Source organism: Carassius carassius, chromosome 46, assembly GCF_963082965.1.
Source record: "Carassius carassius chromosome 46, fCarCar2.1, whole genome shotgun sequence".
In the NCBI taxonomy this organism is placed as follows: Eukaryota; Metazoa; Chordata; class Actinopteri; order Cypriniformes; family Cyprinidae; genus Carassius; species Carassius carassius.
In genome coordinates this window covers 19,468,755-19,481,911 of record NC_081800.1, presented here as the reverse complement: position 1 = coordinate 19,481,911, position 13,157 = coordinate 19,468,755, and the positions used below count along the sequence as shown (strand labels likewise).

The 13,157-nt window shown below is 36.8% G+C and overlaps 3 protein-coding genes and 2 non-coding genes across 19 annotated transcripts in view; 1 reads left to right on the top strand and 4 right to left on the bottom strand.

Moving 5' to 3' along the window:
• LOC132129267 (eyes absent homolog 4-like) overlaps positions 1–6,641 on the top strand; it is a 35,540-nt gene extending 28,899 nt beyond the window's left edge. For 6 of the 15 annotated variants that reach the window (XM_059540790.1, XM_059540796.1, XM_059540785.1 and 3 more), the window contains 7 exons: positions 2,043–2,132; positions 2,262–2,320; positions 2,511–2,671; positions 3,190–3,304; positions 3,400–3,521; positions 4,183–4,283; positions 5,884–6,640. In XM_059540790.1, the coding sequence (XP_059396773.1) occupies positions 2,043–2,132; positions 2,262–2,320; positions 2,511–2,671; positions 3,190–3,304; positions 3,400–3,521; positions 4,183–4,283; positions 5,884–5,964 (729 nt within the window). In that variant the 3' untranslated portion in view covers positions 5,965–6,640. Of the gene's footprint in view, positions 1–2,042; positions 2,133–2,261; positions 2,321–2,510; positions 2,672–3,189; positions 3,305–3,399; positions 3,522–4,025; positions 4,127–4,182; positions 4,284–5,883 lie in introns of all 15 variants that reach the window. The other 9 variants (XM_059540782.1, XM_059540783.1, XM_059540780.1 and 6 more) reach the window with 3 other exon arrangements.
• The window catches only part of LOC132129196 (armadillo repeat-containing protein 1-like), a 428,278-nt gene that overhangs the window by 238,900 nt on the left and 176,221 nt on the right, over positions 1–13,157 (bottom strand). The window lies entirely within an intron of this gene.
• Positions 10,033–12,662, bottom strand: LOC132128905 (small ribosomal subunit protein eS12). The gene is made up of 5 exons (XM_059540301.1): positions 12,503–12,662; positions 11,734–11,850; positions 11,441–11,543; positions 10,535–10,636; positions 10,033–10,125 (listed from the first exon to the last, which is right to left on the bottom strand). Exons 1-5 carry the CDS (start codon positions 12,514–12,516, stop codon positions 10,063–10,065), a joined length of 399 nt encoding a protein of 132 aa, XP_059396284.1. The 5' UTR covers positions 12,517–12,662; the 3' UTR covers positions 10,033–10,062.
• LOC132129876 (small nucleolar RNA SNORD100) lies at positions 11,609–11,693 on the bottom strand. The gene has a single exon (XR_009428632.1). It is a non-coding gene; the product is annotated as a small nucleolar RNA SNORD100 (small nucleolar RNA).
• On the bottom strand, positions 11,924–11,998 carry LOC132129872 (small nucleolar RNA SNORD101). Its single transcript, XR_009428628.1, has one exon. It is a non-coding gene; the product is annotated as a small nucleolar RNA SNORD101 (small nucleolar RNA).

Sequence of the window (13,157 nt, the reverse complement as noted above, 5' to 3'; positions counted from 1 at the left end):
TCATGTAAATGACCTTTAAATAGTTTTATCTGATAATAAATATCATTAATAGTTTAAGCAAAACTATTTGTAATGTTAACTACTGTTCTGGTGGCCTAATCAGTGTTGGATGTTGGTTTAGTTTGACATAAAAACCTCAATGTTAAGTGTCATGTCAGTTCTGTTTTATTCTGTCATTAGATTTTTGAGCTCACTTCTGCAAATTAGCAACATTAAGTGTTTTTTTTCTCAAAAATGCTAACACATACCCGGTACATAAGGTGTAAGTTTCACTATGTACAGTTTTCCCTCAGAAATTCCTAGTAAATTTAAAAAATAATTACAAAGAAATGACAAGTTACACATTGAATCAATAATTTTTAAGTAGCATTTTTTTGTTAAACAGAGTCCAAGAATCTTTGTTTTGCTGACAACTTTGAAAAATACTTTTTTTTGTGTGTATATCTCCGGAATGCCATAGTAAATTTTGAATCTTGCCCCAATATGACTTATGACTCCCACAACTGTGCGCTTCTATCATAGGGAGAGTGCATAAGAACAGAGTTGTTAGATTCAGCACTGTGACGGCCGAACTCAAGGAGTGTGAAGCGTCAGTCTTCTTCTGACACCTTCCCTCATTTCTTGTACAGTTGGTGAGAGACATAGAGACAGCTGCGGCTATTCAGGGCTCTGGGGCTATTTCTGCAGGCTCTGTGACGATGAAAACCCTTCGTTCTTAAACACATGCTGTCAAGCCCAAGTGCCAGCACACACCGATCTATAGATTAATAACTGCAAAGATTGTGAAATTATTAAACATCAGAGTTCAAAAGTGGGGAAAGCAGCTCTATGACAGTATGTCTTGAATTGTTTATTTGATTGAAAAAAAAATTGCCTCAATTTTTTTTTTTTAAACATATGCTTAGATTAAGTTTAAACATTTTCAAACAGTTGAATCATCATTTCCAATCTCTGTCAGTTTTGCCATTAACTTTGTGTGTATGTGTGTGTGTGTGTGTGTGTGTGTGTGTGCTTTTCTATTCTCGTTCACTGTCTTAGCCAATCACCTCTGAGCCAACAAACTCCATCACATATGATGATTTTTACAGCTGGGTGCCCTCCCCCTCTCTCGTTCTTTCACTCTTTGTGTGTGTGTGTGTGTGTGTGTGTGTGTAGTTTGAAGGGTGAGAGCATCTGATGATCTGAGACTAAGTGTAGTATCTGTCATCATTTGATGGAAACGTGGAACATTTTATTTACTGAGCAAAATGTGCATTTAAAATACCGTATTCATTTCGAGCCAAAACTGCAAAATTAATCGCAATACAACCTGCACACGTAATGATCACTGATTTTATTGATATTCATAAAAACATTCTGGTTAGGGTTTGTTCGAATTTTGATCTTTTTGATTAAGTCTTGGCACAGAGTGCCAGAGTCTGGTTGCTATACTAAAATCTATAATTATTAATTATTTTATTTTTACTTTTAATGTGTATTGAAATCTGAATGCATTATGAGGGTTAAAATTAAAGTTTTAATGTTATTAGTTCTTTCATTGAGTGAATTTTCAGCTTTCATGTAACTCGCTGCAATGATGTCATCGTCATTTTTGCATACTGGTTCGTTCTATTTGCATATTAAGGTTATGTTCTGTCTTAACTTGTTCTTTGCATATATTTAATAATTTACTGTTATAGCCGCCTTTACACAGACAATGGTCCATTTGCCATCTAGATAAAACTTTGTACTGAGTTGAGCTTGTTGCAGTGCATTCAGGGATTGCCTTCTCTGCAGTACAATCAAAGCCATCTTAAAATTTGGCCAAATGTAAAGGATTTACCATAATTTTGAAATAACTTTGCATCAGGAGTGTCTATGATGCCTTAAAATTATGTAAAAAAAAAATTAAAAAAAAAAAATAACATATGAGTGTCCTGACAACAGCAAAGCATCTCCATTTCAAACTCGCCTAAAATTTCAATAATGATAGGTTTGTTATTGGTGATGACAATGATAGTTGTCAAGTAAAATATCTTAATAATTAACATTTGAATTCTCAGGACCCTCCTTTGGCTGTGACTCTTGGTTTAAGAATGGAGGAGATGATCTTTAATCTTGCTGATACACATCTATTTTTTAATGATTTAGAGGTAAGCAAACTGCTCTCCTCATCTCCCTGTCTTAATTGTTTCGTCAGTTATTTTTTCCAATCGGAGTGTGTTTATGTGACTGTGTGGCCCCCTGCTGGTTAACAGTAGTAACCCCACGATGTTTCACAGGAGTGTGACCAGGTGCACATTGATGACGCGTCTTCAGATGATAACGGGCAGGACCTCAGGTGAGTTTATCATCTGGATGATTTGATTAATTTAGCTGTATTTAAACTTTGATATCAAATAATTTTTTTAAAGACACCCATCCATTATTCATGCAGCTGTAACAAAAATAAAGCCTAAAAATAAGTCCTAGAATATGACTATGTATTTTACTTGTATGTAAAACAAGATTGTTATTGTTATTATCAACAGTACTTACAGTTTTGCCACTGATGGCTTCCATGCAGCTGCAACAAGCGCAAGTCTCTGCCTAGCAACAGGTGTTAGGGGCGGAGTCGACTGGATGAGGAAGTTAGCTTTCCGATACAGAAGAGTCAAAGAGATGTACTGCACTTACAAAAACAACGTGGGAGGTAAGATCTGATCAAAAGCTGAAATATTTTTACAGGATTTTAATTCTCCACAGCAGTGTTATTTAGTATTACTTATACACAGTATCATATTATTTATTGATATTTAATATCCTTTATTATTTTTTATTTTTTTTTGTACTTTTGTTGTTCTTTAGTTTTATTTATTTATATATATATATATATATATATATATATATATATATATATATATATATATATATATATCTTTCATTTATTATTTCAGTTTTGGTAATTCAGCTTGAACTTATTTTATTTTAGTTAATAAAATACAGTTGATTTAGTTAATACAATAAATAACAACGCTATTCCATAGGTATAATGAATAGCACAAATTAACTTAATGGAATGACTCTACAGCATTAGGGCTTATGGGTACTCAGTGTGATCTGGTTGTTTGTTCGTTTTTTGTGCCCAGATTGTGCCCATTAATATCCCCAGTTTCATGCCGTAATATATTCTATTTATGAATGTGGCATTTTGTTTTTGATCTATTTCAGGGTTGCTGGGACCGGCTAAGAGGGAGGCGTGGCTCCAGTTGAGGGCAGAAGTTGAGGCTCTCACAGACTCATGGCTGACCAGTGCGCTCAAGTCCCTGTCAATCATCAGCTCAAGGTCCGGCTCTTCATGCATCATCAACCTTTGTCATTGAGGACTATAGCTATAGCTTACACAGCAAAAAAATCACGATCTGTGTCTTTCTCAAACAGGAGTAACTGTGTTAATGTCTTGGTGACAACGACACAGTTAATACCTGCGCTGGCTAAGGTGCTGTTGTATAGCCTGGGCTCAGTGTTTCCTATCGAAAACATTTACAGCGCAACAAAAATAGGTGAGTTCAGATACAGCTCCATAAAGCAGTTTTTGCCTTGAGTTCATAATGTAAATTGTGTTGAACTGTTTATTTCCATTACATTTCATTTTGGCAATCAAGTGTAGAGTTCAGTCTGTGTGGTGCATGCTTTGGCTCACATTATTGCATTAAATCAAAACACATCAGGATGACCTAGCCATAAAGTTCACATTCACTCTCTGTCTGATCGTGTGGAATTGATTCTGATTGGCTGATCTCTCATCATCTTCCAGAGATAAATTATTCTTTCGTTACACTTCTTTATAAACAGCCGTTTTCATTCACAGTGGGTTTATTCCACTCTCTATTCTAAAACACCCTATTTGAGCTGATATGTGGAAAAAAGAGAGTCTCTTTTTCTTCCTGCTCTCAAATAATCATACTCAACCACGTACACAATTATCATGCTGCTTGCTCATCCCATGAGTAAAGCCAATGTGTTCTGAGCTTGTTAAGGTTTATGTCTATCCCTTGTTTTCGCAGGTAAAGAGAGCTGTTTTGAACGTATAGTATCCAGGTTTGGCACTAACATAACGTATGTTGTGATTGGCGATGGGCGCGATGAGGAGCATGCAGCCAGCCAGGTAAAATCTGACCTCTGACCCCAAGCCTCTGACCTGTCACCTTGTTTATGTTGCAGGCAAAGAGAGTTGCTTTGAGCGCGTAATGCAGAGGTTTGGCAGGAAGGTAGTGTATGTTGTAATTGGGGATGGTGTTGAAGAGGAGCAGGCCGCTGCTAAGGTAACGACCTGCAGGTGAACCAGAAGCAGTGTGTGCTTCTCAGATTGGACTTCCTGCCTGTGTGTGCTTTAGAGCTTTAGATGAAACTGATCGGCAGCTTGTGTGCTTCATTTATTTCTTCATCTGTAGTTTAAATGTGGACGTCTGTAGCGATTGCTTTTTCCCTCTGATCATCTGAGACCAGCTTTTCTTTCTCAGATCCCAAGCCATCTAGAACAGAGCTATTCAACCGAGGTTCTCCAAGGTCTCAGGCATCTAATCGCCTGCTGTAGCTTCCTGTGGTCTGAGATTGGTCATGTTAACCTCCTGTAGATGATCTGCTGAGATGCTGAACCTAAAGACCCAGTTGAATACTTTTGTTCTAGGAAACCACTCTGCAGCATTTCTAAGAGTTTGTGGAATAAGTCTTTGTGTACACTACTGTTCAAATGTTTGGGTTCAGTGAATTTTTATTCAGCAAGGATGCATTAAATTGATCAAAGGTTACAGTAAAGAAAAAAGATATCCGTTTCAAATCAATGCAGTTTTTTAACTTTCTATTTATCAAAGAATCCTTATGTTGCAGTTTCCACAAATATATACAGTTTATATAAAGCAACACAACTGTTTTCAATATTAATAATAACAAGAAATGTTTCTTGAGCAGCAAATCAGCATATTCTGATTTCTGAAGGATCGTCTGACACTAGAGTAATGATGCTGAAAATTCAGCTTTGCAATTGCAGAAATAAATAACATTTTAAAATATCTTAAATACCTTAAATAGGGATTTCACAGAATTACTGTTTGACTGTATTTTTGAACAAATAAATCCAACCTTGGTGAGCGTAAGACCCTAAACTTTTGAACAGACAAAAAAAAAACATTTTACGAATATATTTTTTATTTCTCAAAATGTTAGTGCTAAGCTGAAGGATTTGTAAAGGGTTTATTTGAAAATTTTAAATCATTTTTGTTTATAGTCCAAAAAGTAAATAACGTTCATTATGTAAAATTAGTAATTAACTTTAATATATAAATGTATACATAATATTTAGATTTACTTATAGCACTTTACAAGAAACATCATTTGTTAACATTAATGCAATAGATTCTACATTTCTACATAACTAAAACAACATCAAATTAATACAAATAAATTACATTTAAAAAAGTCATGTATTATGGACCATCATGAATTAACAATGACCTGTAGTATAATTAAAATGAACATTTACCTAGATTAATAAATGCTGTAAAAAAAAATTATTTAAAAAAAGTATAATTATGTTAACTAATGTAACCTTTTTTGTAAAGTGTTACTTTTTTATCTGAACAAAAAAAAGTTTGTTAATGCTTTACTAAACTCTATATAAACCCTTTGTAGCTTATTTTGAACTATAATATGAGTAATCAGAGGTTATTGTTATCTGGTTGTTGGATCTTTTCACCTCATTTACAGAAAAGAAGAGAACTGTTGAGCTATAACAATAATATTAGACAAAACTTAGTACAGTGACTTGACTTCCCTGCATGGATAATGCTGTTAAGCTCTGAAGCAAAAGTTATTTTCTGTACAACTATTTTCAAACACACACTCACAGTGTGTTTCTCCCCACAGCACAACATGCCCTTCTGGAGGATATCCAGCCACTCTGATCTGCTTGCCCTCCATCAAGCACTGGAATTCGAGTACCTGTAACACTCGACACCTGTATCATAGGCCTTTTTTTGTACAACTATTTAAGAACAAGAGTACACTGCAATCTCTTTTTATGTTGTTGTTGTTTTTTGATTATTTTTAAAGAAAACTCTGCACTGTCTTAAGAAGACTAGGACAGACTAGAACAAGGGAAAATGGGATTATAATGGACAAACCAGGCTTGTAAAGAGCTTATTAAGGTCTTACGTCACACACACTGCATTTCATGTCTGAATGACCCTCATCTTCATCCTGAACCCACATATATCCTCACTCATCTACAGGAATTTGATTATCTCTGTCTATACAGTAGAATTCATCTCCACTTAAACAACTCAAGCACTGTATTCTAATCAAGGATCATTTAGAATAGACACATAACATGTAAATTATTTTACAGTAACTACATTAAACACTAAAGGACGCTGTGTGTTTTCACATGGTATTGTTTTGATTTTGTGTTTTTTGTAAGGTTTTGGCAAAAAAAAAAAACAAAGAGTCTGTATAATTTGTTGTGCCTTATAAGATGTTTTGTGTGTCAGTTTTTATTTTTGAGAATGTATGTAGATAAACAAATGTAAACATTTGAGATTTTCTTGAGTTCTCTATTTTCTAATGTTTAAGAAATATATTTATGCTGTCAATACTGGTGCATCTGTAGAAAAGATTTTAACTTTTTTTTTTTTTTTTTTGTGAGGAAACATTCGTTTGTACTTTGTTTTAAGTCATTACAGTTGGAAAGAACAGCTAAATAAAAGTTCATCCTCAGAACAAAAAGAAAAGAAAAGAAAAGAAAAACGTTAATAAAGCTGTATAGTTTCATCCTGACTGACCACTAACAAAACCGTAAGCAGACGTAGTTCTTATTCTTATATCTTATTCAGGGAATGCACCTCCTGTCTTTCTCAAAAAAAATCAAAGTTGCGTTAATTTTAAACTTTAACTTATTGACAAACATTTATGGAAAATGAGTATAGATATTATAGGTAAAGTCACGTCATAAACACAAGACTCTGGGCCTGCTTTAACTTAACGTACACAAGTCTTGTGTGTGTGTGTGTGTGTGTATACCAATTAAAAAAAAAAGTTACATTTTAATCCTGGTTCATTTAGCTTTCACACTGCCATTTTTAACCCTGAACCTAAAGACACAAGACAAGACAAGGAGGTCACACACTCGTTAAACAGATTTTAGGAGCAGAGCCGGATTATCCATAAGGGCACTTGGGCCAGTGCCCAGGGGCACCAAACATTCACAACAACTAGGGGGGCACCACATGATACAAGCTTTAAAAATATTTTTCGTAAATTGTTTTATTATTAACTAGAAATTATTGAAAGACCATACATAACTCGTTTATGAACACTAACTTAACAATAATAATAAATTATAAATAAATAAAGATTACATGACCACTATCAGTTCCCCCCCCCCCCTCCGTCCCCAATCTGTCAGAGTTGAGTTGGTCCTAAACAAGTACGCGCAAATGTGTAATTTTTTAACGGCTACAGAAAATCAATCAAAATGGACAGACGTCAATTGAGTGGTTTTGCAAAAAGAAAGTTAAAGAAAGACAAGGACGCTAGAAGTTTAGCTACAATTCAAAATGTTCCAGGGATCGAAAGTTGAGCTCAGGACGACAATGACACAGAAGCGATTGACTGCACTCTCCCTGTTTACCATTGAAGTTAAAGTTAAAACATTAAAGTCTACAGCCGCGAGAGGGCGCTCTATGCTGCTCAGTGCTCCTGTAGTCTACCACTGAAAACATAGAGCGCCCTCTCGCGGTTGTATACGGTAATGTTTTCTCTTGGTTCTTGGTTCTAAATAAATGCAATTTATAGTCCACTGCGACTTATATATGTTTTTTTCTTTGTCACTATGTATTTTTGGACTGATACGACTTATAGTCAGAAAAAATTATATAGGCTTTTGAGGTATTGTGCCCAGGGGCACCACATTGTCTTAATACGGCCCTATTTAGGAGGTATATTTTATGAACTTGTCGAACAACCAAAATGCCATGACTTTGCTTAATGAGCTTGTTGTGAATTTATGATGGTTTAAGAGCGTATAAAATGTGTGGAGTCAAAAAGGTTCCAGGAATTCCTCCGTTGCGCACATGTATGGAGATCTGCTGTAAATAGACGGCGATTCCGACGCCTGGACTGAGCTGTCAACATGGATCTACGAGGAGAAAAACCAGGTATGCTGGAGCCTTTTATCATTTTTAAAATCACATCTTAACACGGCACATCTGTTTTTGGTTAATTTGGATGTCTTTGGTTCATGCTGCATTTACAGGTGCATCTTTAAAAAAAAGGCTGGTCATGGAAAAGTTCTTTATTTTTTTGTAATTTAATTCAAAAAAGCAAACTTTCTAATATTCTTGATTCATTGCACACAAACTGAAAGCGTTTTATTTATTTTTTATTCTGATATGATTTACAGCCTAGGAAAAAAATCTGAAAGATCAATCAAAAAAAAATTGCAAAACAGAAATGTTCAAGATCTCCAAAGCAGGTTTAATTATGCACTCAATGGTTGGTGCTCCCTTTACATGAATTACTGCTTCAATGCGGTGTGGCATGGAGGTGATCAGTCTGTGGCACTGCTGAGGTGTTATTGAAGCCCAGGTTGCTTTGATAGCAACCTTCGGCTCCTCTGTATTATTTGTCAGATGTTACTTATCATCCTCTTCACAATGCCCCATATATACTCTGTGAGGTTCAGGTCAGGTGAGTTGGCTGGCCAATCAAGCACAGTAATATCATGGTCATCAAACCACTTGGAAGTGTTTTCGGCACTGTGGGCAGGTGCTAAAGTCCTGCTGGAAAATGAAATCGGCATCTCCATAAAGCTCGTCATCAATGGAAGCATAAAGTGCTCCAAAATGTCCTGGTTGATGGCTGCATTGACTTTGGACTTGATAAAACACAAAGGACCAACACCAGCAGACGTCACGGCACCCAAATCATATCTGAACTTCAGAAACTTCACTCTGGACTTTGTATTCTGTGCCTCTCCAGTCTTCCTCCAGACCTTGATTTCCAAATGAAATGTTAAATTTACTTTCATCTGAAGAGAGGACTTTGGACCACTGAGCAACAGTCGTTTTTTTCCCTCCTTACACCAGGTGAAATGAAATGACATTTTTTTCTGGTTCAGGAGTGGCTTGGCTCTAGATATGTGACAGCTGTAGCCCTTTACCTGAAGACGTCGGAGTGTGGTGACTCTTGATGCACTGACTCCGGCTTCCATCCACTCCTTATGAAGCTCTCCCAAGTTCTTGAATCAACTTTTCCTGACAATCTTCCCAAGACTGTGGTCATCCCTGTTGCTTGTGCAGCTTTTCCTACCACATATTGTCCTTTGTCAACTTTCTATGAATATATTTTGATACAGCACTCTGTAAACAGACAGCCCTTTCAGCAATGATCTTCTGTGGCTTACCCTTGTTAATGATTGTTTTCTGGACAACTGTCAAGTCAGTAGTTTTTCCCATAATTGTGGTTGCATATTCTAAACTAGCCCAGGAGGTACCCAGTATTTATACTCAAAATTAAACTAATCAAGCTCAAAATTGTTTTTTTTTGAGATTTTGAGAATTTTTAATTTCCCTAAGCTGCAAGACATTACCATCAGAATAAAAAAAATAAACTCTTGAAATATGTTTGTGAGCGATGAGTATAGCATATAAGAAAGTTTGCTTTAAAAAATTACATTAAAGACCTTTTCCATGATAAACTCATTTTTTTTTTAGATGCACCTGTATATCAGTTGAACTACACTAGAGCAGTCTGCACCCATTTGCGCACCAAGGTTCAGATGGCAGCGTTCATGCTTATTCAAATGAACCACACCAGAACTGGTTATATTTAAAATCAAAATTGAATAGTGTAAACAACCTAACATTCCACAAAGTCCACCTTAAATGCTGGACAAGAGTTCACTATGTACCAATTGTTTAAGAAAGACAAAACCACAATTTTGGAATTAAACTCAGAACACGCATGAATTGCTATGATTCCATACTCCTTTCAAAAAAAAAAAAAAACCAAGTTACATAATTTCCAAAAGATCTTTTATTTGGCGCCTTATTTCTTAGATTTGAAGTACTCCTCAATGACGTCCTTAGCCTGGGACTCTTTGCCGTAGTCCTACAGATGGAGACATGAATACATTAGATGCATGTTAAACTCTTTTAAGATTTTTTTTTCAGTTTAAAATGGTCCTGACTGAATTCTTACTGTTATTACAAGAGGAAACTAAATCTATATCATCGTTATTCAGTAAATTAAGATTGTTGCCCTTCTAGGGACCTCAAGAATCAAAACGGGACCAAGAGGCTCGTGTTCAGGCACTCAATCTAGCCAAGACATACAAAAACCAAACACAGGGCATGGACAGCCAGCATCTGGACTCGACCTGGCTCAACCTAAATCTGAAGCTCAAATATTCTTTTAATAAACACTAATTGTCAAATTTGAGGCATTTTTTCTCCAATAAGGTTCTAGATTAAAGTAACAATTAATTTAAAACAGATTCGGGGTGTGAACAGACACCCACCTTAATGACTACACAGCTGCAGCCCACCACCTTGCGGGGTTTGCCCTCTCTGTCGATCTTGCACAGACCAACCCACTCACCAAGCTTCTTATTGTCATCAACCTACAGGAGAGCACAGAGACCATTATATTTTATGACTCCACACCTTTAAGCAGTTAAAATCAGAGTTATGGGTCCCAAATAAAGTTCTTGGCAATATTCAAGAGAACACACTTTGCATTTAGGGTTTTAATAGAATTTAATAGCTAATAAAAAGGAACTACAACTTTTCTGAAGCAAACATGAGTGTTGCTGGCCACAAGAATAGTTTTTAGCTAATTGCGGTGGTTCAGATGTTCTGGGGGGACTGAATCAAGAGCCCACCACCAGGTCTCCAGATATGGCTTGGTTACCACTATCAACAGCAATTTATCAACCAGGACAGGTGTTTTTAAATCTGGTCATGGAGACCCAGAGCACTGCATATTTAGCATGCCCCTCTTCTGTTAAATACTCAATTCAGCTTACAAAGGTTTACATCAGAATCTGGTGCATCAAATAAGGAAAATAGACAAAATACTCAGTGCCATGGGTCTCCAGGACCAGAATTTGCAAGTCGAAATTCCAGGTAACAGGTTACAATTTAAGTCCAAAAGGTCATTGCAAAGTTCCACAATTCAGATTTTTTTTGCAATTGCAAGTTTCACAATTTTAAATTTATATCTTGCAATTTTGAAAGTCTGAATTGTGAGATGGCAAAAAAAAAATTCTGTGGCGGATATAATGTGGCGCAGAATTCAGAGTTTCTCATAATTCTGAGTTGCAATTAAGTTTGAGAAAGATCAAACTATTGGATGCACAGTTTTATTCTGTGGTTGAAAAAGCTTCCATAAATCCTGATAATGATAATTCTCATAGCTTCCTCACCTTGATAAGGTTGATCTGATGCTCGGCACAGAGAGCCTCCACCAGCTTGACGTACATGGGCTCATCACAGTTTGCTGCCAGGACGCAAAGATGAGCCTGGCGCCTGTCAAACACAGAAAGATCATGAGCCTTCAACCTCCTCCAACAGGTAGAACCGATCACTTCAACAGCATCTCAGACAGAAATTGGGTAACGAATGGCAGTTATCCTCACAGACTTCAGAAGAGGGAGCCAAATTATCATCATAGACACACACCAACATCTCACAGCATTTAAAAATGGTAACTTCTTACTTGTCGAGGGCCTTGGCAGCCTCACGGATACCGCGGGCCAGACCGTCATGGATGAGTGCGGTCTTCAGCACTTCAGGCAGAGCCGTGTTGACATCCATCACACCTCCGGCAGCGATGCTGTCAGTTGTACAAAAGGATGTTATTGGTGTGTAAAGAGTCAGGCGTGCACACATGCATTTAACAACCTGCGGCTTTTCAGATTGGACATCTCACTCATGATTAGAGTGAAGGGGTATCCGACTAAAGACTCAAAGTTCATCACAGCCGAGGTCACCCAAGTAGTCACTAATATAAACCTTAAATGCTATAAAGTGTCACACACTTACAAGTACAGATATCAAGAGAAGTATTCAACACCTGTATGACTTTGTGGCACAGGAGTATCAATGGGTTTATAAATGTAGAAAAACGTTCAATGTGTTCTCTTTCTGATACATAGAAGAGGAATGTCAAGATATTCCGTGAACAACTTAAATTATGCCAAACCAGGCACAAAACGATAACATGGTGAATCAGATTACGTTTAAGATTCATGTGGGCTACTAGTGTTTTGCGCCTCTTTTGGAGAACACTAGCTCACCGTTTACTTTCATTGCACAGAAAACTGAAGTTCAGACGTTATTTTTTATTACACTACTGGGGTAAGTCATTAGGTTTCTAAATATTAAGGTGAGTAAAACAAGTTATAGCCGATAGTAACTAAGCACGTTCTGTATTAAGTTGTGCAGTGATTGCACATTTAAGTGTTAATGTGAGAACAGTCACTCACCCTTCCTCGGCCATTGTAGATTAGCGATGGATGAGAGGATAAATATCTGAAATAAATACATTATATAATCGATGTATTAATATCCGTTCCTTAGGATACATCTTAGAGTATTTTAAAGGCAGGATGGTGGATATTTAAGACCGATTCTGTCAGATCACAGAAACTCGTCCTACCTTCTCTCTGACTGCGGGTAAAGAGGACGTCATAGCGCCGACAGCATTGTTTTAAGCGCGAAGGGCCCTGATGGTGTCCATTTCACTGCCTGCATGGAGAGCCACGAGGAACGTGTGGCTTTCGGTGTATAGAGTTTACTTACTGTGTGTTATTGTTTTTATTATTATTTAGAAAATATATTGCTCGACAAAATTTTAACACTTCCGTCTAAAATATCTGCGTAATCTTCTGCGATGGCGCAAACCCCTCACTCCCCCACAAGGTGGTGCTGTTGTGGCTCATCAGCGTTGCTAGGTGCGTCCCATTATGCACTCTTCTACGACGTTTTGTAGTATAAATAGTTTGAGTAGTGCGTTCACACCATAGACTGTATAAAATCAGGTTCACAAAGAGAAAGTGCACTTTAAACACCCGGATGATGCACTTAAATAACCGAAAAAACGAAATGAGGAATGATGGACACTTCATGCACTCAACGCTA